Source organism: Ambystoma mexicanum, chromosome 13 (genome assembly GCF_040938575.1).
Source record: "Ambystoma mexicanum isolate Mex_15411 chromosome 13, UKY_AmexF1_1, whole genome shotgun sequence".
NCBI classification, from domain to species: Eukaryota; Metazoa; Chordata; class Amphibia; order Caudata; family Ambystomatidae; genus Ambystoma; species Ambystoma mexicanum.
Genome location: NC_090938.1, coordinates 478,386,721 through 478,409,602, shown reverse-complemented (window position 1 = coordinate 478,409,602; position 22,882 = coordinate 478,386,721). Strand labels below are relative to the sequence as shown.

Below are 22,882 nucleotides of genomic sequence, written 5' to 3'. Positions count from 1 at the left end.
TAGGTCTCAAGAGGGGTGAGGGTGACTGAAAGCCCGCAATGAGCACACAAAGCAAGAGCGCTTACAAACTACTCCAAACAGTTGTTATATCAAAAATAGATACACATTTATTTTAAGGCCTTTAAAACAATGATCGTAGCAAGAAAATCGCAATATCACAATATTAAACCAACACATACCATATCAACACAATATATATACAAATACACAGTCGCAAGCGTTTAAAGCACGAAATATGTAGTCCACCTGAAAGGAAAGGAAAACAGGCAGTGCGATAACGCTTTTGACTCAGTTCGCCTTTAGAGGCACCTAACTAGATGGAAGTCCGAGCCCTGCGAAGAGTGGAGCCTTGTGCTCAAAGTACCTGCCACGCCGGTGCCAACGGGCAAAAGGGGAAGCTCTTCGGAGGAAGTCAGGCAGTTCGGGTTAGTGCACAGCAGAAGGAGAACAGGTTCCGCAACTCAAGCGCAGCCTCCACAGCAGGCAGAAGCAGAGCGCGAGTACGGCCAAAAGGGTGCTGTTTTTACGCAGCAGGGAAAAGCAATGGGATACTGCAGGAGGGCGACCAGATCCTAGCTAAACTACTCACCGGTCCCCGAAGCAAGCAGACCCAGGCTTCTCCACGTTTGTTTCAGCAGCTGGCAGGTTCAGAAGAGCAGGGGACGCCTTGTAGTCGTGTAGAGCAAAAAGACGTCCCAATCGACGAAACCAGCACAGTTTTGTTGCCGCAGCAGGACAACGGAGCGGCCGTGTGTATTCAAGCCAAATGTACACTCCTCCCTTCAGACTTGGGAACGCCAAGTGTACGAAGCGTGGGAGAGTGACAAGGACTCGAAATACAACACAACCTGGCGGCAGTTACAGAGCAGGACTCCCTGGTAAGCTGGTCAGTCAACTGGATGGCCCAGAGACACTTCCGAAGGCTTACTTGGCAGGAGATGATGAAGTCGCCGAGAATAGCTGTTCCTGCTATTCCAAAGGTCGAAGCACCAGTACAGGCCTTCTGGTTCGATCCAAGGAGGAAAGGGTTTCACAGGACGACAGCAGTGCAAAGGAGGATTCCTTCAGCGGGTCACCAGTGATTCCTCGGTCCAGCCTCTGGGTTGCAGGATACTTGGCTCCTGTATTCCTTCGTTCGTGAGAACTCAGGAGATCGACATGGTAGTGGTGTTTCCAGCCCCCTCTTATCCACGGTTCCCTTCGCGCCAAAACGGAGGGGAGCCAATGGGAGATCCGCTCATCAAAACACATACCATACGTGGACCAATCACGGACCACGGAGGTCCCAGGCATTCACACCACCCCAGACTCTCTGGCACCCAGGATGTGTATTGGGACCAGACATCCCAGCCCACACCCTGGAGGCACACAAACGACATGTAGAAGCCCGCGAAAGCAACCACGTTTCGCGGGAAAGTACATGCCCAAATAAGGAAGGCCCCGGGTCGCCCGACCTGGGGAAGGTGAAGGGAGCAAGACGGTCAGTGGACAAGACAAAGGAGCCTCGTGGTCTGGCCATTTTGGGAGCCAGGCCACCATTTTGGGTTCAGTGCGAAAAACGTGCTCAGAACGCCAAAAGGAGCTCAAAATAAACAAAACGATCGCTGCCACCATTCGAGTCCCTGAATGACTTGCACCGATCAAATACCATCCTAAAAGAGTATCTAGGGCCTGTAGAAGGCTAGAGACCCAAGAGAGCTGTAACTTAGCTTACAGTGCCCTCTTGTGTCGTGTTGCACTAAAGCTGCGACACGATAAAAGAAACTACGGGAAACCACGTTCCCCGGTACTGACTGTCTTAAGGGCATGTCAGTTTCCCCGTAAGAAAGGAGCGAAAGCCCAGAGAAGTGCGGCAGAAGGCTGTACTTCTCTGGCAAAGTCAACAACAAGGTTAAAAACAATAGCAAAAAGTTTAGGGGTTGCCACATGGAAGGAAAATTCCCTACAATTACGAAATCTTTCCTAACACTCGCCCCTCCCAGACTATGGACAGGGGGAACTAATCCACCCCTGGATGAGTCTCTTGTTCAGGTCGGTAAAACATTCTGGACAACCCATCAGCATTGCTATGTTGGACACCTGGCCTATGCTCAATAGTGAAGTCGAAGCCTTGTAGACTTATGGACCACCTAAGCAACTTTGGATTCTCCCCCTTCATGTTCATTAGCCACTTTAACGGCTTATGGTCAGTTTGCACAGTGAAGTGGGTCCCATAGAGGTAGGGCCTCAGCTTCCTTAGGGCCCACACAACAGAGAAACATTCTTTCTCTACCGTGGACCATCTGAGCTCTCTGTCCTTAAGCTGGCGACTAATAAAACCGATAGGGTGTTCCTTACCCTTCTCATCTACTTGTGATAGTACAGCTCCTATCCCAGTGTCAGAGGCATCCGTCTGCACGATAAAAGGTCTTTGATAATCAGGGGCCCTGAGCACAGGGGCCTGGCACAAGGAGTCTTTTAAGCCATTGAAGGCCTTCTCACACTCGTCGGTCCAAGTTACCTTCTTGGGTTTCTTCGGAGTTGTGAGGGCAGTCAGAGGAGCAGCTATGGTACCATAGTCTGCCATAAAATTGCGATAATACCCCGTGAGTCCTAAGAAGGCTCTCACTTGGGTTTGCGTAGTGGGGGTAGGCCAGTCTTGTACTGCTTGTACTTTACTGGGTAGAGGCTGTATCCTCCCTCCACCTACTTCATGTCCAAGGTAAACCACTGAGCCTTGTCCAATCTGGCATTTACTAGCCTTTATGGTCAAGTGGGCTTTCTGAAGAGCCTGGAGCACAATCCTGAGGTGTTTCACATGGTCTTCCCAGGTGGCACTGAAAACTGCTATATCGTCCAGATATGCAAGACAGAATTCGTCCAACCCATTCAACACATGATTCACAAGCCTCTGGAAAGTGGCAGGTGCATTCTTCAACCCGAACGGCATTACCCGGAATTGGTAAAGGCCGTCTGGAGTAGAAAATGCTGTCTTCTCCTTGGCATGTTCTGCTAAAGCTATTTGCCAATAGCCAGCAGTGAGGTCAAACGTGCCGAGGTACTTGGAGGCACCCAAAGTATCCACCAGCTCATCTGTTCGAGGCAAGGGGTGTGCATCTGTCTTGGTGACAGCATTCAGAGCCCTGTAATCCACGCAGAACCTCAATTCAGAAGTGCCTGCTTTTGGAACCAAAACCACAGGACTGGACCAAGGACTACTAGAGGGTTCAATCACCCCAAGGTCTAACATCTTGTTGACCTCGGTCTTAATATAAGACCGTACTTTATCTGACATCCTGTATCCCCTACTTTTGGTAGGTACACTGTCTCCTGTGTCAATGTTATGTTTGCACCAAGGTGTCAAACCAGGGGACTGTGAAAACAGGGGGGAAAACTGCCTAAGCAAACTTTTCACCTCAGCCTGCTGATCAGAAGTCAGGTGAGGGGCCACTCGGACACCCTCAACGGAGCTATCTGAAGGACCGCTTTGGAACAGGTCGGGGAGAGGTTCTGACTCCTCTTCCTCAACATCTGAAGCCAGTAGCAGTGCTGCGATTTCGACTCTTGGGACGAAAGCCTTCAGCCTATTCACGTGGAACACTTTTGGAGCCTGTCCAGGCCTTCCAAGGTCCACTAAATAGTTTACCTCACCCAGGGGCTCCACCACTGTGTAAGGGCCTGACCATTTGTCCTGTAAAGCGCGAGGCCTTATTGGATTCATGATCAGGACTTGCTGACCAGGTGTAAAGTTGATGAGGGAAGCTTTCTGGTCGTACCAATGTTTCACCAGCGCTTGCCCTGCCTTCAATTTATCACTAGCCAAGCCCATCAGAAGTACCATCCGTTTTCTGAGCCCTAGCACATAGTCAACTACATTGGTAGTAACAGGGGGAGTGGGCATCTCCCATCCCTCTTTGACGATGGCTAAGGGTCCCCGTACGGGATGACCGAACAGAAGTTCGAAGGGGCTGAAGCCAACACCCTCCTGTGGTACCTCTCGGTAGGCAAACAGCAAGCATGGTAAAAGAAGATCCCATTTTCTTCTCTGGGGCTCCTCCAGAGCCCCAATCATGCTCTTTAACGTTCTGTTGAAACGTTCCACCAGACCATTGGTCTGGGGGTGGTATGCAGAAGAGAACTTGTAGGTGACCCCACATTCTTTCCACATAGCCTGCATATACTTCGACATAAAGTTGCTGCCACGATCTGACACAACTTCTTTAGGGAAGCCAACCCTAGTAAATATGCCGAGTAAAGCTTTTGCAACTGACTTGGCAGTTACAGTTTTCAATGGGATGGCCTCAGGATACCTGGTTGCATGGTCGACCAGCACCAGGATAAACCTATTGCCCGAGGATGTTTGCGGGTCAAGGGGACCAATGATGTCGATCCCTACCCTTTCAAATGGTACCCCCACAACTGGGAGCGGTACCAACGGAGCTTGGATTGTCGTGCCAACCTTACCAGACAACTGGCAGGAGGCACAACTCCTGCAGTGACTTTCTACTTGCACCCCCATCTTGGGCCAGTAGAAGAGCATGGATAACCTTTGCTTGGTCCTCTGCATACCAAGGTGACCAGCAAGGGGAACTTCATGCGCCAACTGCAGGAGGAAGGGCCTAACAGCAAGGGGAACCACCAACCTCCTATGGTCTCCTTCTGTAGACTCTGTGGGCTCACTATACAGGAGTCCACCTTCCCAATAAATCCTATGCTTCCCAGGAGGTTCACCCTCAAGCTGGGAGCAGGCCTGTCTCCTTAGGCCTTCCAGAGATGGGCACTCACGTTGGCCTTTACTGAATTCGTCCCTATCAGGACCTCCTTCAACTAACAAGTCTTTTAGTTCAGGATGATCGTTGGGGTCGAAAACTTCAGGCATCGCCACCTCCTCGTCAGGCCCGGGCGATTGACCAACTTCCTCCACCGCAGTGGTAGGCGAGCTCGGGGGAATATTCTCTTTCCCTCGTCTTGACTTGTAGACTCCTTTCGCCTTGGGTTTCCCCTTCGGCTGGGGCTGCGTATTGGACTTGGCCAATGCTGCCCGTGCTTGAGACCGTGTGTAGGGTCTTTCGGCAGTGTCTCCTACAAGCCCTAAAGCTCTGAGATCATTGCCCAACAAGACCTTTCCCGGGACGTTTCTCTGAATGCTCACTGGAATCCTGACTGCTGTACCATTTAAAGTAAGATTTACAGGGATCACGGGAAACATACGGAGGGGGCCGTCAGCCAACTTAGTGGGCATCAGAGTAGCTCTGGCAACTTCCTCTGAGTCTACCAAGGTAGAATCCACTACAGTTCGACTGCACCCATTATCCCTAAGAGCTGGAGTATCCACTCCATTGATCAGCACACTGTCTTTAAAGTAGTGCTTGGTATTATCCGGAATCCTAGCATAAGCCTCTGCGACTTTAGGCTCCCAGGAACCCAGGGACACTAAAACTACCTCAGCCTCTATTCCGCTGGGAAATGAGTCTGAGGAGAAGGATGCTCCTGTAATCTCTTCTTCCTCGTAGGAGGAGAAGGCCAGATTAGCGGAGTGGACCCCCAAAGGTCTAACCTTACAACGGGGATCCCCCTTCACATGGTCAGTTGCTCCACAAGAAAAACAAGCCCCAGTGGGTCTGTTTACGTAGGGAGGCTTATTGTAACCAGAGTTCTGTTTTGGAGGCTGACCTCCACTACCCTGTGAGTTCTCTTGTGTCTTACCCTTGTTTTTCTTTTTGTGGCCCTTATGGGAAGAAGATTTAGCAGATTCCCCACCCTCCATATCTTTGGACTTTTTCCCTTCCTCCTGCTTACCAGGATGAGTTTTGTCCTTATGGGACACTCGATGTGACACCCATAAGTCTGCTGCAATGGCCAGCTTCTTAGGATCTATCTCCTTCGAATCGGCCAAATGCTGCTTAAGCTCCGGGGAAGAAGAAGCAAAAATGTGTTCCAGCATGACCAGATTGATCATGCCTTCGAAGGTAGAAACCTTATAACCTTCGACCCAGCCAGTTAAGTTTTTCAAGGATTCAGCGACATAAGATACCCAAGTACCACCTTCCTTTTTCTTATACTCTCGAAAACGCTTTAAATATTGGGCCGGAGTCTTCCCAAACTTTAAAATGAGAGTTTGCTTTAACATTGCGAAATCAGCCCGCTCAGCCTTCGACATTTCCATAATGGCACTGCAGCCAGAATGGGGCAGTCTACTGAGCAACCACGCAATCTTATCAGCATTGTCAACTTCTTGAACCTCGCAGGCATACTCAAACGCATTCAGCCAGTCCATAATGTCATTCCTTTCTTCATACACACTGAGCAGATCTTTTGGAAACCGTGGATGAGAGGAAGCCCCAGACCCATGTCTAGGACCCTTAGATCCATTTGCAACCTGAAGCTTGGCCAGTTCCAACTGGTGATCCCTGTCTTTCTGTTTTTCTGCCTGTTCGATTTTTAGCTTGGCTATGCTGAATTCAAGCTCCTGCTGCCTAAACCGCAGCTCTTGCTTCTTGAATTCAAGCATAGCCTCCCCATCAACACTGGCAGAGGAAACATTAGACATTACATCCTCCCTGTCCTCGTGGTCGCGATGGATCAGTGCAGCGGCAGAACCGTCGGTTCTGCCAGTGAGAGCAGCCCCACCACCTTCTGCACTGTCCTCGGAAGTTATAGCGTCAAGCTGCGCTTCTTGCCACGCCACGATTCTCTGGATCATTTCCAATTTTGTGCCTTGAGAGGAAACACCTCTCTCCGCACACATCTTTTTCAGCGTTTCTGATTTGGAAGCATTTAAAGTTAACAAGGTATTTGCTTCCATACTGTTTGATAGGACTATGGCCTTTTTAAAGTTATATTACAACAATTCACTACATGTACTGTTTGGAATAACCTGAAATGCCTTAGTTCGAGCGCAACACTGGATACCTTCAGTCGTATCCCACCGCTGTACACCAATTTGTTAAGACGGATTTCTGAACTCTGTCCTGGTGGCGCAGAAGTTCAGAAGGCTAACCTAATTACTTGGAACAGGGTAACCTCTGGACAAGCCAGACCAATCAAGGTAGCGATCGCGGCGGTCAAGACTAGGTCTCAAGAGGGGTGAGGGTGACTGAAAGCCCGCAATGAGCACACAAAGCAAGAGCGCTTACAAACTACTCCAAACAGTTGTTATATCAAAAATAGATACACATTTATTTTAAGGCCTTTAAAACAATGATCGTAGCAAGAAAATCACAATATCACAATATTAAACCAACACATACCATATCAACACAATATATATACAAATACACAGTCGCAAGCGTTTAAAGCACGAAATATGTAGTCCACCTGAAAGGAAAGGAAAACAGGCAGTGCGATAACGCTTTTGACTCAGTTCGCCTTTAGAGGCACCTAACTAGATGGAAGTCCGAGCCCTGCGAAGAGTGGAGCCTTGTGCTCAAAGTACCTGCCACGCCGGTGCCAACGGGCAAAAGGGGAAGCTCTTCGGAGGAAGTCAGGCAGTTCGGGTTAGTGCACAGCAGAAGGAGAACAGGTTTCCGCAACTCAAGCGCAGCCTCCACAGCAGGCAGAAGCAGAGCGCGAGTACGGCCAAAAGGGTGCTGTTTTTACGCAGCAGGGAAAAGCAATGGGATACTGCAGGAGGGCGACCAGATCCTAGCTAAACTACTCACCGGTCCCCGAAGCAAGCAGACCCAGGCTTCTCCACGTTTGTTTCAGCAGCTGGCAGGTTCAGAAGAGCAGGGGACGCCTTGTAGTCGTGTAGAGCAAAAAGACGTCCCAATCGACGAAACCAGCACAGTTTTGTTGCCGCAGCAGGACAACGGAGCGGCCGTGTGTATTCAAGCCAAATGTACACTCCTCCCTTCAGACTTGGGAACGCCAAGTGTACGAAGCGTGGGAGAGTGACAAGGACTCGAAATACAACACAACCTGGTGGCAGTTACAGAGCAGGACTCCCTGGTAAGCTGGTCAGTCAACTGGATGGCCCAGAGACACTTCCGAAAGCTTACTTGGCAGGAGATGATGAAGTCACCGAGAATAGCTGTTCCTGCTATTCCAAAGGTCGAAGCACCAGTACAGGCCTTCTGGTTCGATCCAAGGAGGAAAGGGTTTCACAGGACGACAGCAGTGCAAAGGAGGATTCCTTCAGCGGGTCACCAGTGATTCCTCGGTCCAGCCTCTGGGTTGCAGGATACTTGGCTCCTGTATTCCTTCGTTCGTGAGAACTCAGGAGATCGACATGGTAGTGGTGTTTCCAGCCCCCTCTTATCCACGGTTCCCTTCGCGCCAAAACGGAGGGGAGCCAATGGGAGATCCGCTCATCAAAACACATACCATACATGGACCAATCACGGACCACGGAGGTCCCAGGCATTCACACCACCCCAGACTCTCTGGCACCCAGGATGTGTATTGGGACCAGACATCCCAGCCCACACCCTGGAGGCACACAAACGACATGTAGAAGCCCGCGAAAGCAACCACGTTTCGCGGGAAAGTACATGCCCAAATAAGGAAGGCCCCAGGTCGCCCGACCTGGGGAAGGTGAAGGGAGCAAGACGGTCAGTGGACAAGACAAAGGAGCCTCGTGGTCTGGCCATTTTGGGAGCCAGGCCACCATTTTGGGTTCAGTGCGAAAAACGTGCTCAGAACGCCAAAAGGAGCTCAAAATAAACAAAACGATCGCTGCCACCATTCGAGTCCCTGAATGACTTGCACCGATCAAATACCATCCTAAAAGAGTATCTAGGGCCTGTAGAAGGCTAGAGACCCAAGAGAGCTGTAACTTAGCTTACAGTGCCCTCTTGTGTCGTGTTGCACTAAAGCTGCGACACGATAAAAGAAACTACGGGAAACCACGTTCCCCGGTACTGACTGTCTTAAGGGCATGTCAGTTTCCCCGTAAGAAAGGAGCGAAAGCCCAGAGAAGTGCGGCAGAAGGCTGTACTTCTCTGGCAAAGTCAACAACAAGGTTAAAAACAATAGCAAAAAGTTTAGGGGTTGCCACATGGAAGGAAAATTCCCTACAATTACGAAATCTTTCCTAACATCCTGGCTCCTGAAAACGGCACCAACACCACAGAACCCCATCCAGCCGTGAAAATGCCCTTGCCTGGAGTCTTCCCCGTTGATCCCTGCTGCAAAATCACTTCCAGTGTCCAGTCTTCAGTCTTCATGACATGGAATTAATCGACCAGGTTTGTGGTTGCAGATCCTGAATCTTCCTGCTGCAAACTCTTCTTCTATGCTGAGGTACTGTGTTGGCTGGGGTAATTACTTCCCTTAAGCTTTTGTGATTCCTGTGCAGCTTTGGGCTGTTTCTTGTGATTGGGAAGCCTTTCATCCAGTTCACCAAGGCCCACTGTTGGAATCCTCCTAGGGTGTCTTCTCCGAAGTCCTTGGACCCAAACTAACTCTAGAGTGAAATACTTACTTGTTTGAAGAGGCTTCCTGAAGAACTCTGATTTTCCCTGCAACTGAACCCTACTACCTCACTCTGCCTACAGCTGTAACAGACCACTAGGGCTCCTCTTCTGCCTCAGACAACTCATGCAACAGACTAAGAAAGGACTGGCTAAGAAAAGGACTCTGCCTTGAAATGTATAACAAGTGTTTAAAAGTTACTTACTTGTCAAAGAGTTGGTTGGTAACTGCCCCTTTTGAGTGAGCAGCTACAAAAGTTCTTACTTGCCTTGAATGCGTTTTGCCATTCTGAAAAGTAAAAATAAAGCTATTTTACTCACCTGTGAATTGGTTGTGCCTCTTCCCAAAAGTAATACTATTGGCTTCACTTTACTATTTCGTTTAGGATGAATGTAAAAGTATACCAACAGGGTCTTGCTTCCCCTGACCTGCGATTTAGCCTGTCTAGAATTACTCTTCCTTATGCTTTACCTGCCTAGAATATCTGTGTGCCATTCTTAAGTGTCCTGTAAGTGTAGCTGAACTTGGTCTCCCTGGTGCAATCCTAAATTAGTGTAGAAAGTTATTGCTTACCTTAGTCTGTGCTCCACTGATCTGAAAAGCAATAATTGCCATTACAAGATAAGGTCTTACTCACCTGGTTTAACTGTTATCCTGAAAGTAGTTATAGGTTTCTACTGTTCCATGAATTTGTGTTCTACTATTCAGAAAAGTAGTCTGGAAACAGGGTTGGTTCACCAAGTGATTCCTTAACTGAGTGTCACTGCATGACTGACAAGGTCTACTTCCCCTGACTTACTGTAAAGTAATCTAAAAGTAACTGATGGTTTAACTCCCCATGAATAGGTGTGTCCTATACTAAATGTGTTTGAAAAGGTCTGACTTCTCTAGAAATACTGCAAGTTTTCTGAAGAGGGTCTATGCTGTGGTCTGGTGTATGACTATGACAAAGTACCTACTGCAAGAATTAACGTGGTCTAACTGTATTTATAATAAACCTTTATTTATTATACTTTTGGTTGTGTTTCTGTTGAACCCTTGGTCTACTACAAGTTCTTTGTACCTTCCTACAGCCTGCTCTCCCTCCTAAGGTAAGCCTGACTGCTCTGTCTATTCTACCATATACCCAGGTGGTACAGCCTTATACTAAGAGTGGAGTGTTGTATTTATTTTCAAGTTTGTTTATTGGCATTTATCATAAAACAGTGACACATGGCAGGTCAATCGTGCCATATAATGCAAACTCTTTGGAATAATAGGATAGTGAACAGCGGTGAGGGGGGAGTGAAAAGAAAGGGGAAGAGCGAAAGGTGAGGAAGGAAGGGAAAGAAGAGAAAGAAAGAGGGGGGCAGGAGAGGGGGAACGAGAGGAAGCAAGAGATATAAAAAGAGAGAACGTTCTAAACAATAAACAGTAAACTGATAACATTAACATAAACGGTCTCCATATCCAGTCTTTATCGTACATTTACCAAGTCTTCAGTAGGGGTTGTTGTAGGGAAGGGGGGGGGATTCTTGAATGCAGCAATTTCGTAAGGTATTTGGGGGCCTCCCTCGTGGGTTTCTAAGTTTTTTGCGGTTCAGCATGGTCCAGTTAGTGCTTGCTCATGGGGGTTTATCGTCTGAGAAGTATGTTATAGTTCTAACTATCTCCCTCCATGCTTCTAGGGTGGAGCTGGACTCATCAGTAGATCTGCCAACGCTATCCTCCCACGCCCTAGTTTCTGCATCAATCCATCTAATAAGTTTGCTGCGCCAGGCACCATATCTGGGCCCCGCTGGCTTTCTCCAGGACATGGCGATATGTCTTTTGGCCAAAAGGCACAATAGGGCCATTAATTTCACCCGATGCTTAAGTTTGGCCGGTCTAGGGTACGTTCCTAGGAGGCATTCTTCGGGAGTCCATCTGTAGCTGGTTCCTGCCTTCTGGAATGTCAGCTTGACTTTTGCCCACAGGGATTGTACTGTGTTGCACTCCCAAAACATATGTATGAGATCAGCCCCGTCCGCCCTACACCATGGGCAGTCAGAGCTTGCATTTTTGTTAAATGTCGCAAGTCTGTGTGGAGTGAGATATGTCCGATGCAGGACGTTTAGTTGTATAAAGCGGAATCTGTGGTTTCTCGACACAGCCTTAGGAAATGTTAGCGCCCTGGTCCATTCTGCCTCCGAGAGTTCTCGGCCAATATCCGTTTCCCATTTGCTTTTCAGGGTCTCTCCCTTTGGGTTGGGGTTATCATTGAGGTGGCCGTATATTTGGGAGACCAGTTTCTGTCCCTCGCCTAGGTTATATAATAGAGTTGTGAGAGGATCAGATTCGGGTTCTTCTGGCCAGGTGTCCCATTTGTGTCTTACTATTTCGCGTATCTTTTGATACCACAAGTATTGACTAAAGGGTATCCCGTCCATGTTCTGTAGTGTGCTGAACTCTTTAAAAGGAGCCTTCTTCGTATAGATCTCCCCACATGTAAACCCCCTTCTTCTCCCAGGCCCTGAGATGCAATAAGTCCGAGTCTGATCTACACAGGTCCCAAATCATTGGTATTTCTGGGGAGTACAGGTGTGTTAGGTTTCTTAGTGATTTCGTTCTTTGCCAAATTTGTTTCCCCAGGGTTGCTATAAAGGGTGTGTCACTCAGCAGGTGTTGTGGCGCCCAAATAAGTTCTTTAAATTGCAGTGGAGAGATCAGGGACTGTAGCAGGGGAGTCTCGGATGTGTTCTTGTCAGCTAGCCATTTGGACACAAAACGAGTTGGGCTGCTAAGTAATGTTTTTCGAAATGCGGGAGTTGGATTCCGCCCTGAGCATATTGTAAGACTAGTGTGGAGTGTGCTATTCTATGCCTACCCCGCCCCCAGATAAAATCTCGAGTTATTGACCCCAATAGGCAGAAGAACGAGTTCTTGATGTAATACTGCACATTTTGGAACCTATACAAGAGCCTAGGGAGGACTATCATTTTGGTTATCGAAATTCTCCCCATTGCCGACAGTGGGAGTTTTGACCAGAAGGACATTGATCTGCGCAGCGCAGGTATTGCTGCATTTGTGTTATGTTCGTGTATCAGTTGGGGAGTGTGCGTGATCTGGATACCCAAGTAGCGGAACTTGGTGGTCTGCCACTGTATCCCTAGTGTTGGGAGCTCCTCCGAGCATCTGTCCCTAAGGCCTGCTAGTGGGAAAAGGCAGGACTTTGCCTTGTTGAATTGTATGCCTGAGACTTTGGAAAAATTGTCGAGACATCCCAGCATAGTTGGGACATTGAGATGCGGGTCTCTGACGTACAAAAGCACATCATCCGCGTAAAGTGAGATTATGTGATCTATCGCCCCTAGCCTTATTCCGGCATCAAAAAATTGTTTCCGAAAATAGATAGCTATGGGTTCTAATCCCAATATATAAAGCATGGGGGATAGCGGGCAGCCTTGGCGGGTACCTCTGCATATCCCCCAAACCTCCGACACGTGTCTCCCAGTTTTTACCCGTGTTCTTGGCTCAGTGTAGAGTATTCGGATCCACCTGATAAAACGTGGGCCAAACCCGAATTCCTTCAGGACCGCTAATAGCCACTCCCAGAATATGGAATCGAACGCCTTGATGGCGGCTAGCGATAACAGGGCGTAGGATTCAGTGCTTGCATCTGTTTGTGCAATGACGTGTTGGAGTCTGCGTAAATTCATGGTCGTGTTCCGGCCTGGAACAAGCCCACACTGATCTGAGTATACGATATCCCCCAACTGTCTGGACAGTCTCTGAGCTAGGATTGTGGTTAGTAGTTTAACATCATGATTGAGCATAGCTAGCGGGCGATATGAATCGCAGTGTTCCGCCGGCTTGTTTGGCTTAAGAACTGGGATCACTAGGGTTTCCCTCATGCTGTCAGGTAAGATACCTTGTTCGTATATTTCCTGGAAGACCTCATGTAAGAGTGGTATCAGAGAGGAACTATAGGTTTTGTAAAATTCCGAGGGCAGCCCATCGCTCCCTGGAGCCTTGGCCGTAGCTTGTGCTTTAATCGCTTCGGCAATGTCTTCTGTTGTAATATCTGCCTCTAGTTCTTCGGCCTGTGCTGGAGAGAGCGTAGGTAGCCCTATCTCTTCTAAGGTACCCGCTGTGTGGTCCTCAGATATTTCTATTTCGTGGGAGTATAGGTGTTTAGAGTGGAGTGTTGTACTGTCTCAGTTGTATGGTTTTACCATGCCCTTAATTGGACTTCAGAAAAACTATCTAACAGACCCCAAAATCGTTTAAAGTCATAACAAAATTATTGCAGATGCACACTTGAAGTTGGCATTGATGCAACCATTACTGATGTTTTATGATTGCCCCTGGGAGTGGGTCTCTCAAAGTGTGCTGCTATATCCCTTACAAAAAGATACTGTGGGCTATCCCATGTGTAGTGGTATGTGCTAGCCGAGCGTATGTTGGCACTCGACATCCATCTATGCAGAGGTATGGAGGAAAAGGTCTTTCAAACCAAGATTTCTTCAGAAGCCATTGAGGTAGGCAAAACAGTGCTCATCAGAAAGCAGCGTTGTGCAATTCTTTTTTGCATGGTGCTAAAAGCTTCTGATTTATGCTGCATTTCCAGTCCAATCACACTGCACTTGGATTTGGGGGAACTGTTCATGCACCAGTCTTATTCACATGCATAAGGGCAAAAGTGAGGGAGCAAGTACTCCACACATACATACATACATACATACATACATACATACATACATCAGAAAAAATGCACAGATGAAGATATCAAGCGCAAGTATGTACACATTTTGCTACAGCCCCTAAAACACCAATGCTAATCAGCAGCATGTTCAGGGTTTTCAAAAGCAGGGTTAACAACTTATCTGGTGTGTTTCTCTTAGATTTCTAAATGTTTATGGTGCATGTCAAACCACTGCGAGTTACCTGCTGAAACCCTCTTCCAAAAACGATTTACTTTTTGTAGTGCGGATGATTCATGTGTAATAATAATAATACTATTCAAACACAAATAATTCAAACACAAAATATTGGAAACATTTATTGCGCATGAATCAACCATACTGCAAAAAGAAATCTGCACAGTACCAGACTGGTGGGAGTGGCAGGTGTTCATAGATACTGTTTTATGCAAGGTGGCACTTAGCAGAGATGCCCAATCGACTGTACATGATGTACAACTTGAAAGTGGTTTCTTTTGTCTCTACTTCAGGGAGGTTTATTGGTTTAAACTGGCAGGTTTTTGCTCCCGAAAATTAAACCAAGACCACTCCATGTTGAAAAGTTGGCTTTGATTCTGTTGTTTCAATATTTTTGTAAACATTCATTCCATGCGACATTGCTAAAACATTCAACCAGCCCACATCCCTTGCTCTAAATTGTGAGTTTCTCATTAGTTACCTGCAGGTACATCACCATCTCATTGCTGCAAGACTCCAGGTTAATTCGCCGTACAGTCACATAGTCCCCAGAAGGCTTATACCTGCCTAGATTCACCGTCATCAACTCCTCAAACCCATGACCTGAAAAATAACCATAAGAAAAACCATGAGTATAACAAGAAATATTTAACCACAGATGCCTCACTTTCTAACCCACTTCTCAAACCCAATGTTCAATAGCACAAAAAATGACTGTGTGTTAGGGGAGTTTTCCTAAAGTCCCACTTGGAGGCACAACTTTAGTAAGCTATCCCAGTGGTTTGTACATCCCCAAATCTTAGTATCAGTCTGTACTACTTCTGGAACATTGGTAGAGCGGCAGAACAGTCAATCGGATTATAAAAGGAAGATGTGAGCTGTAGGTAAATACACTGAACCTCGTTAGTAATGCACATCAAAGAAACACAGATAAAAGTAAGTTAAAATATACATGCATTATATTTACATATTTATTTACATGAGATTCACTTTAAAATACTTAGAACAATAAACGAAAACACTTAGGAGGAATACTTTCCAAAGGCTAATGCTTAGTTTGTAGTTGCTTGTGGTTACATATGTTACAGGTTTTGACAGTAATGACAGTTCCATCATATTATCGGTAGTAACGCGCACTTACGAATCTTAGCAGAAACACGGTAGACATTTACTCTGCATACACATATAAGAAAGTGGCTTTTGGGAAGGAAAATAGTTGGTTAGTGTTAGACTAGGAGGACAAAAAATGGTTGTTCCCAAAGAATTTAGGAACTCCTGTCCCCTGCACACCGTCTGATATCTGCAAAGCAGATCAATAACTTTCGTGTTTTTATGTTTTACTAAATTTCATAACACACAGTTCAATAGACAATTAAATAGGTGGAGCAGTCAAAATGAATAACAAGTTCACAAAATGTATCTAGACAACAAACATGATATTTATTGTACAATATCTCTGGGTCCGACGCGTTTCGAGTATAAACCCTTCAGGGGCAAAATCATTTCTAGAAAAAAGTAGAGAAGGGTACAACTTAGTATTTTGCATATAATTCAATTATTCATAGAAACTTTCAAAACATTAAATCATAGATGTAGTTTGAATCATTGTCAAGAGATGTCTAGGATAGTACCTAGTAGCTCAGTTTAGTATAAGTCCAGTCAGATAAGTAGTATCTCTAACCGACACGAAAAGGATATATAGTTTGTGGGATAATGACAAGCTAATCTATTTTTAAAAAAACAAAAATTAAAAAACTAAGAATTATATACAATTATGGCATAATCCATGCATATAGGTAGTGTGCCACTTACCAACTATGGAGTAGGCATAGTTCAAAAAACATACGATGTCCATGGATAGCGGGTGCTTTAGAGAGGTAGCGTGTGCATCCACACTAAGTAAGAAATGTGAAAAGTCAATAGTATACTTAAGGTGCAAGTATAGGTAAAGGTAACAGAGTTCTATCAACACTTACATTAGATTCCCAAAAGGATTCCGGCAAGCGGTACGTGGACTGAGTCAAAAGGGACAAGCAGTTTGCGCTAGTACATAAATCTGTATAGAAGTAAAGGAAGGAGGAGGTAAATAATAGTAAAAAAGTTCCAGGTCTCAGAGTGTCAGTGGACCCATAGATCACTTACTAGATACAGTGTGAATCCTTCAGCGAGCGAATCATGGCGAACCTCATCCCGAACAAAGAGGATGTTGTTCTTTCATGATTCTGCTCTTATGTACTGCAAGTGCTGCTGACGTATGAATGAGCATGCGTGGTAACAGAGCGATCACTACGCATGCGTTTGCAACTAGTTGAAGGTAATTGGTGCGCGTCATGTGTCTGACGACACGGTGAAACCGGCGTCAGAACAACATGAAAACAAAGAAAAGCGCGCATGCGCGAGACTAGTGAGCTGCTAAAAGTGCCTGAAAGTGGCTGTCTGTTGTGTAGTAGGCAAGTAAGTGGCCATGTGCCATGAAGAGTAATGAAAATTTAGAAAAGAAGAACGTGGACCAGCCAAAGTGGTTTTTGAAAGATAACACGGATAAGTCAGACCGTCCTCTGCCAGTCAGTACCTCATTCAGTACATTGATCTAGTTCAACACAAATGATATTACAGGCATTGATATAATGTACATACAGCTCCATATTTTGCAGAATTTATCATCAGAATGATGACATACATTGGGTAATAATATGGCATAGTTTTTCAAAAGATGACTTCACAATCATTTGAGCACTCCAAATCTAAAGATGGGGGGAGGTTGCGGTTTCAATACAATCCTTATAAGCATATATATTTCTTTGAAAAATTACATTTCAACCATATGCGCACATGTAAACACAATGAGACCACCTTGATGGATAATTCATAGGTAACAGAGTACATTTATAAAAAAAAATGGGGATTTTAACCACAATATGGTCAGTATGAATTGATGTAGCTAGAGTAGTTGAGGTGAAGGGTATGGTCCTCATAAATAGGGGCCGAGGTAGTAGTCCTGGTTCATGCCAAGAGGGGCAAGTGAATCAAGACAGTGTATCCAATAGAGTTCTCTCTGGGATAGTAGTTTTTGTAAGTCCCCACCTCTGGGAAGTGGATGTATTACTTCAAGTATTACCATTCTCATTTGTGCCACTGTGTGTTGTTGATCTCTGAAATGTCTATACACCGGGGATTTGATTTTTTTAGTGCGGATATTTGACTTGTGCTCAGTCCAACGTCCCTTTGTTTTCCCTGGTAGATTTCCCTACGTAGTATTTCCCACAGGGACAACGCAGAGCGTAAATAACGTTTTTTGAATCACAAGTTGCAAATTGTTTTAGTGGAATTTTCTTCCCAGTGTTTCCATGTCCAATGTGGTCTCCTTTAATCACATTTCAACAGTGTTGGCAATTTAGACACGGGTAAGTACCCTTTTTAGGTTTGGACAAAAAGGTTTGGTTGTCTGTTTTTCGTTTCTCTGCTCTGATCAGACTGTCGCAAAGGTTTTTGCCCCTCTTGCACGCAAGCATCGGGGGTTCCGGAAAAAGTCGGTTCAGTTGCGGGTCTGTTTTGATTATACTTAAGGTTACTCTAAAATACCCTAATACTCTTGTTAAATCATAGGTGTGCCCCGTGTTTTTGCTCATCTTCTTATAGTGTGTTTCTCCTCCCAGTTGGGGAGGGGTTGGCAACTTCCTTGAACACTGGCACCCTGCTACACTAAATATGTCATTCTCTAAAAAAACACCCTTACTGACAAATCAGCTACCACTTTGGCTTTCTCTGATGAAGAAGCAGTGAGAATACTAGGACTGATTAAAGATACCAGTAAGGAACAACTGAGCATAGATAATCCACAAAATCTAATTAAAAAACTAGAAAGATTGATCAGAAGGGAAATTGCTCAAAAACGTCATGCCACTACCCTGGCACAATACTTTAAATCCAAAAGAATACCAAGAGGACTTTGGATATACCTTCGACCAACGCTCTGTAAAGATAACCTTGAATTTGTGAAACGCTGGGAGCAAATATTGAACAAATGCTCGCTTGACCTCATTCTACTTACAATTGAGGAATTATCAAAGTCTCTATCTCAAATCAATCAAGAAATCGAAGAGGTCTCTTCTCAATTATCAAAACTCAAAACAGCAACAGAACTACAAACCATACTGGAGGATACTAACAACAAATTGGACAACTATAATAAAGAAATCGAAATTTCACTCCAAGACAACCTAAACCTCGACCCACTAACAACAATACTGATAGTAGCGATGTGAACAGTGGAGAATTAGAGGAAATTCCATCAACGAGTAGCACCACAGTGCCAAAACCTACCGAGGGTCAAAGTACTGCTCCACCACCTATAACACCAATACCAACACCTGAAAGTTTTTTAGGAGGAGGAGAAAAGCCAGAAGAGGGAAAAAGAAAACCTTGTCAGAAGAACAAACATTGAGGGATCCCATAATAGTTAACATTTCTTCTAAACTACTCTCACAATCGCAATTGAATACCCTCAATTTGGGTATATCATTTATACCAACGAACAATACGAGTTTATTTGAAGAAGTTAATCTTTTCAAGTTAGTTCACAAAATGGAGTTGAAAATCTTTTTTGACAATTTAACAACTAACACAAGTGAGAAAGATAAATGTCCATACCTTGAAATGAAAGACAAAAGCCACTTTCATCCTCAAATCAACCATCCTCTAGTAAATCTGTTTAAAACCAAAACCACTAGAGCACTCAAATGCCTTAAATACAGTAAATCCAACAAACAAAACATCAAGAAACATCAGCTTAAAATCATTAAAGATCTAGCAGAGGACAATAGTATTACTATTAAAAAAGCTGATAAAGGGGGTGCCTTGGTTATCATGGACACCGTGCTGTACAATAAAGGCTGTTTGAAATTACTATCTGATCAAGATACCTACCTCAAATTAGACCATGACCCGATCACTAATATCAAGGCAATCATTGAGAAAACCATCTCCAGAGCAGAAGAGTCAGATTGGATTTCTGAGAACACAAGAAAGTTTCTGACTAACAATAACCCGGTAACACCAGTCTTCTACGGCCTTCCCAAAATTAATAAAAACAAAACGGATCCGCCCTCCAGACCAATTGTTGCTGGTACAGACAGTGTTTTCCACCCCGTGGCAGTATATCTGGACACCGCATTGCAACCCCTGATCCAGAAAACTGAAACTTACTTAAAGGACACCACTCATTTTTTACAAAACATCAAGAACCTTGAATTGGATGAATCAAATGTGTTATTGTTCACAATGGATGTAACCAGTTTGTACATCTCAATTCCCCACAACCAAGGCATTGAAGCACTGGAATGGTTCCTACTAAAAGATGAAGAAATCAACATTCATACAATATTGGCAATTGAACTCATCAACATCATCCTTTTTAATAACCATTTCAGATTTGATGGTCAATTCTTCCTACAAACCTCAGGTACCTCTATGGGGTCACCAGTCGCACCTTCCTACGCAAATATTTTCATGTATTATTTTGAGCATACCCATGTCCTAAACGAAACCAGGTGAAAGACGAGATCAAAAGTTGGTATAGATATATCGACGATATTTTTGGAATCTGGAGAGGCACCGAGGATGAACTCAACACCTTTTGGGGGTACCTTACCAAATGCAACGAGAGAATCCAGTTCACAATGGACATTGGTAAACCTAATGTAAATTTCTTGGATGTCACTATTGAAATAACTAACACAGGACTCGGAACACAGTTATACAGGAAACCCACTGATGTGGGTACCTTACATTTTCAAAACTTCCATCCAAAACACCTGAAAGAAATTTACCGTACAGTCAACTCCTCAGGGTCAAGCGAATAACGTCAGAGGTTGACAGACTACAGGACGAATATTCCATTATAAAGTCAAGGTTCAAAGACAGAAAATTTCCAGAAAATGTGATCAATAAAGCAATACTCAGAACAGAAGCACAATGTCATGAAGACCTACTGGATCCAAAGACCAAAAATGAAAACAGGAACCTTATTCATTCATTCATTAAAGTACTCTAGCCAGAGTTTTCAGGTCAAACGGATAATCCACAAAAATTGGGATATAATCAAAACAGACCCGCAACTGAACCGACTTTTTCCGGAACCCCCGATGCTTGCGTGCAAGAGGGGCAAAAACTTTTGCGACAGTCTGATCAGAGCAGAGAAACGAAAAACAGACAACCAAACCTTTTTGTCCAAACCTAAAAAGGGTACTTACCCGTGTCTAAATTGCCAACACTGTTGAAATGTGATTAAAGGAGACCACATTCGACATGGAAACACTGGGAAGAAAATTCCACTAAAACAATTTGCAACTTGTGATTCAAAAAACGTTATTTATGCTCTGCGTTGTCCCTGTGGGAAATACTACGTAGGGAAATCTACCAGGGAAAACAAAGGGACGTTGGACTGAGCACAAGTCAAATATCCGCACTAAAAAAATCAAATCCCCGGTGTATAGACATTTCAGAGATCAACAACACACAGTGGCACAAATGAGAATGGTAATACTTGAAGTAATACATCCACTTCCCAGAGGTGGGGACTTACAAAAACTACTATCCCAGAGAGAACTCTATTGGATACACGGTCTTGATTCACTTGCCCCTCTTGGCATGAACCAGGACTACTACGTCGGCCCCTATTTATGAGGACCATACCCTTCACCTCAACTACTCTAGCTACATCAATTCATACTGACCATATCGTGGTTAAAATCCCCATTTTTTTTATAAATGTACTCTGTTACCTATGAATTATCCATCAAGGTGGTCTCATTGTGTTTACATGTGCGCATATGGTTGAAATGTAATTTTTCAAAGAAATATATATGCTTATAAGGATTGTATTGAAACCGCAACCTCCCCCCATCTTTAGATTTGGAGTGCTCAAATGATTGTGAAGTCATCTTTTGAAAAACTATGCCATATTATTACCCAATGTATGTCATCATTCTGATGATAAATTCTGCAAAATATGGAGCTGTATGTACATTATATCAATGCCTGTAATATCATTTGTGTTGAACTAGATCAATGTACTGAATGAGGTACTGACTGGCAGAGGACGGTCTGACTTATCCGTGTTATCTTTCAAAAACCACTTTGGCTGGTCCACGTTCTTCTTTTCTAAATTTTCATTACTCTTCATGGCACATGGCCACTTACTTGCCTACTACACAACAGACAGCCACTTTCAGGCACTTTTAGCAGCTCACTAGTCTCGCGCATGCGCGCTTTTCTTTGTTTTCATGTTGTTCTGACGCCGGTTTCACCGTGTCGTCAGACACATGACGCGCACCAATTACCTTCAACTAGTTGCAAACGCATGCGTAGCGATCGCTCTGTTACCACGCATGCTCATTCATACGTCAGCAGCACTTGCAGTACATAAGAGCAGAATCATGAAAGAACAACATCCTCTTTGTTCGGGATGAGGTTCGCCATGATTCGCTCGCTGAAGGATTCACACTGTATCTAGTAAGTGATCTATGGGTCCACTGACACTCTGAGACCTGGAACTTTTTTTACTATTATTTACCTCCTCCTTCCTTTACTTCTATACAGATTTATGTACTAGCGCAAACTGCTTGTCCCTTTTGACTCAGTCCACGTACCGCTTGCCGGAATCCTTTTGGGAATCTAATGTAAGTGTTGATAGAACTCTGTTACCTTTACCTATACTTGCACCTTAAGTATACTATTGACTTTTCACATTTCTTACTTAGTGTGGATGCACACGCTACCTCTCTAAAGCACCCGCTATCCATGGACATCGTATATGTTTTTTGAACTATGCCTACTCCATAGTTGGTAAGTGGCACACTACCTATATGCATGGATTATGCCATAATTGTATATAATTTGTTTATTTTTTTTTTTTTTTTAAATAGATTAGCTTGTCATTATCCCACAAACTATATATCCTTTTCGTGTTGGTTAGAGATACTACTTATCTGACTGGACTTAAACTAAACTGAGCTACTAGGTACTATCCCAGACATCTCTTGACAATGATTCAAACTACATCTATGATTTAATATTTTGAAAGTTTGTATGAATAATTGAATTATATGCAAAATACTAAGTTGTACCCTTCTCTACTTTTTTCTAGAAATTGAATTGTGAAATATGTTTTTGCCCCTGAAGAAGAGTTTATACTCGAAACATTGTACAATAAATATCATGTTTGTTGTCTATATAAATGTTGTGAGCTTGTTATTCATTTTGACTGCTCCACCTATTTAATTGTCTATTGAACTGTGTGTTATGAAATTGAGTAAAACATAAAAACACGAAAGTTATTGATCTGCTTTGCAGATATCAGACAGTGTGCAGGGGACGGGAGTTCCTAAATTCTTTAGGAACAACCATTTTTTGTCCTCCATTTTCCCAATCTAGTTGCCAAGGTTGAGTCTTTTCTCCGCCGCACCTCAAATTATCTCTAACTCTATAAAGGTTACTCTAAAATACCCTAATACTCTTTTGTTAAATCGTAGGTGTGCCCCGTTTTTTTGCTCATCTTCTTATAGTGTTAGACTAGCACAGTCTAATGTTCT

General features: G+C 44.5%; 1 protein-coding gene across 7 annotated transcripts in view; it reads right to left on the bottom strand.

Moving 5' to 3' along the window:
- STRADA (STE20 related adaptor alpha) overlaps nt 1-22,882 on the bottom strand; it is a 546,126-nt gene that overhangs the window by 355,577 nt on the left and 167,667 nt on the right. For all 7 annotated transcript variants that reach the window (XM_069634117.1, XM_069634118.1, XM_069634116.1 and 4 more), the window contains one exon: nt 14,773-14,894. In XM_069634117.1, coding sequence (XP_069490218.1) covers nt 14,773-14,894 — 122 coding nt within the window. The remainder of the gene's footprint in view (nt 1-14,772; nt 14,895-22,882) is intronic.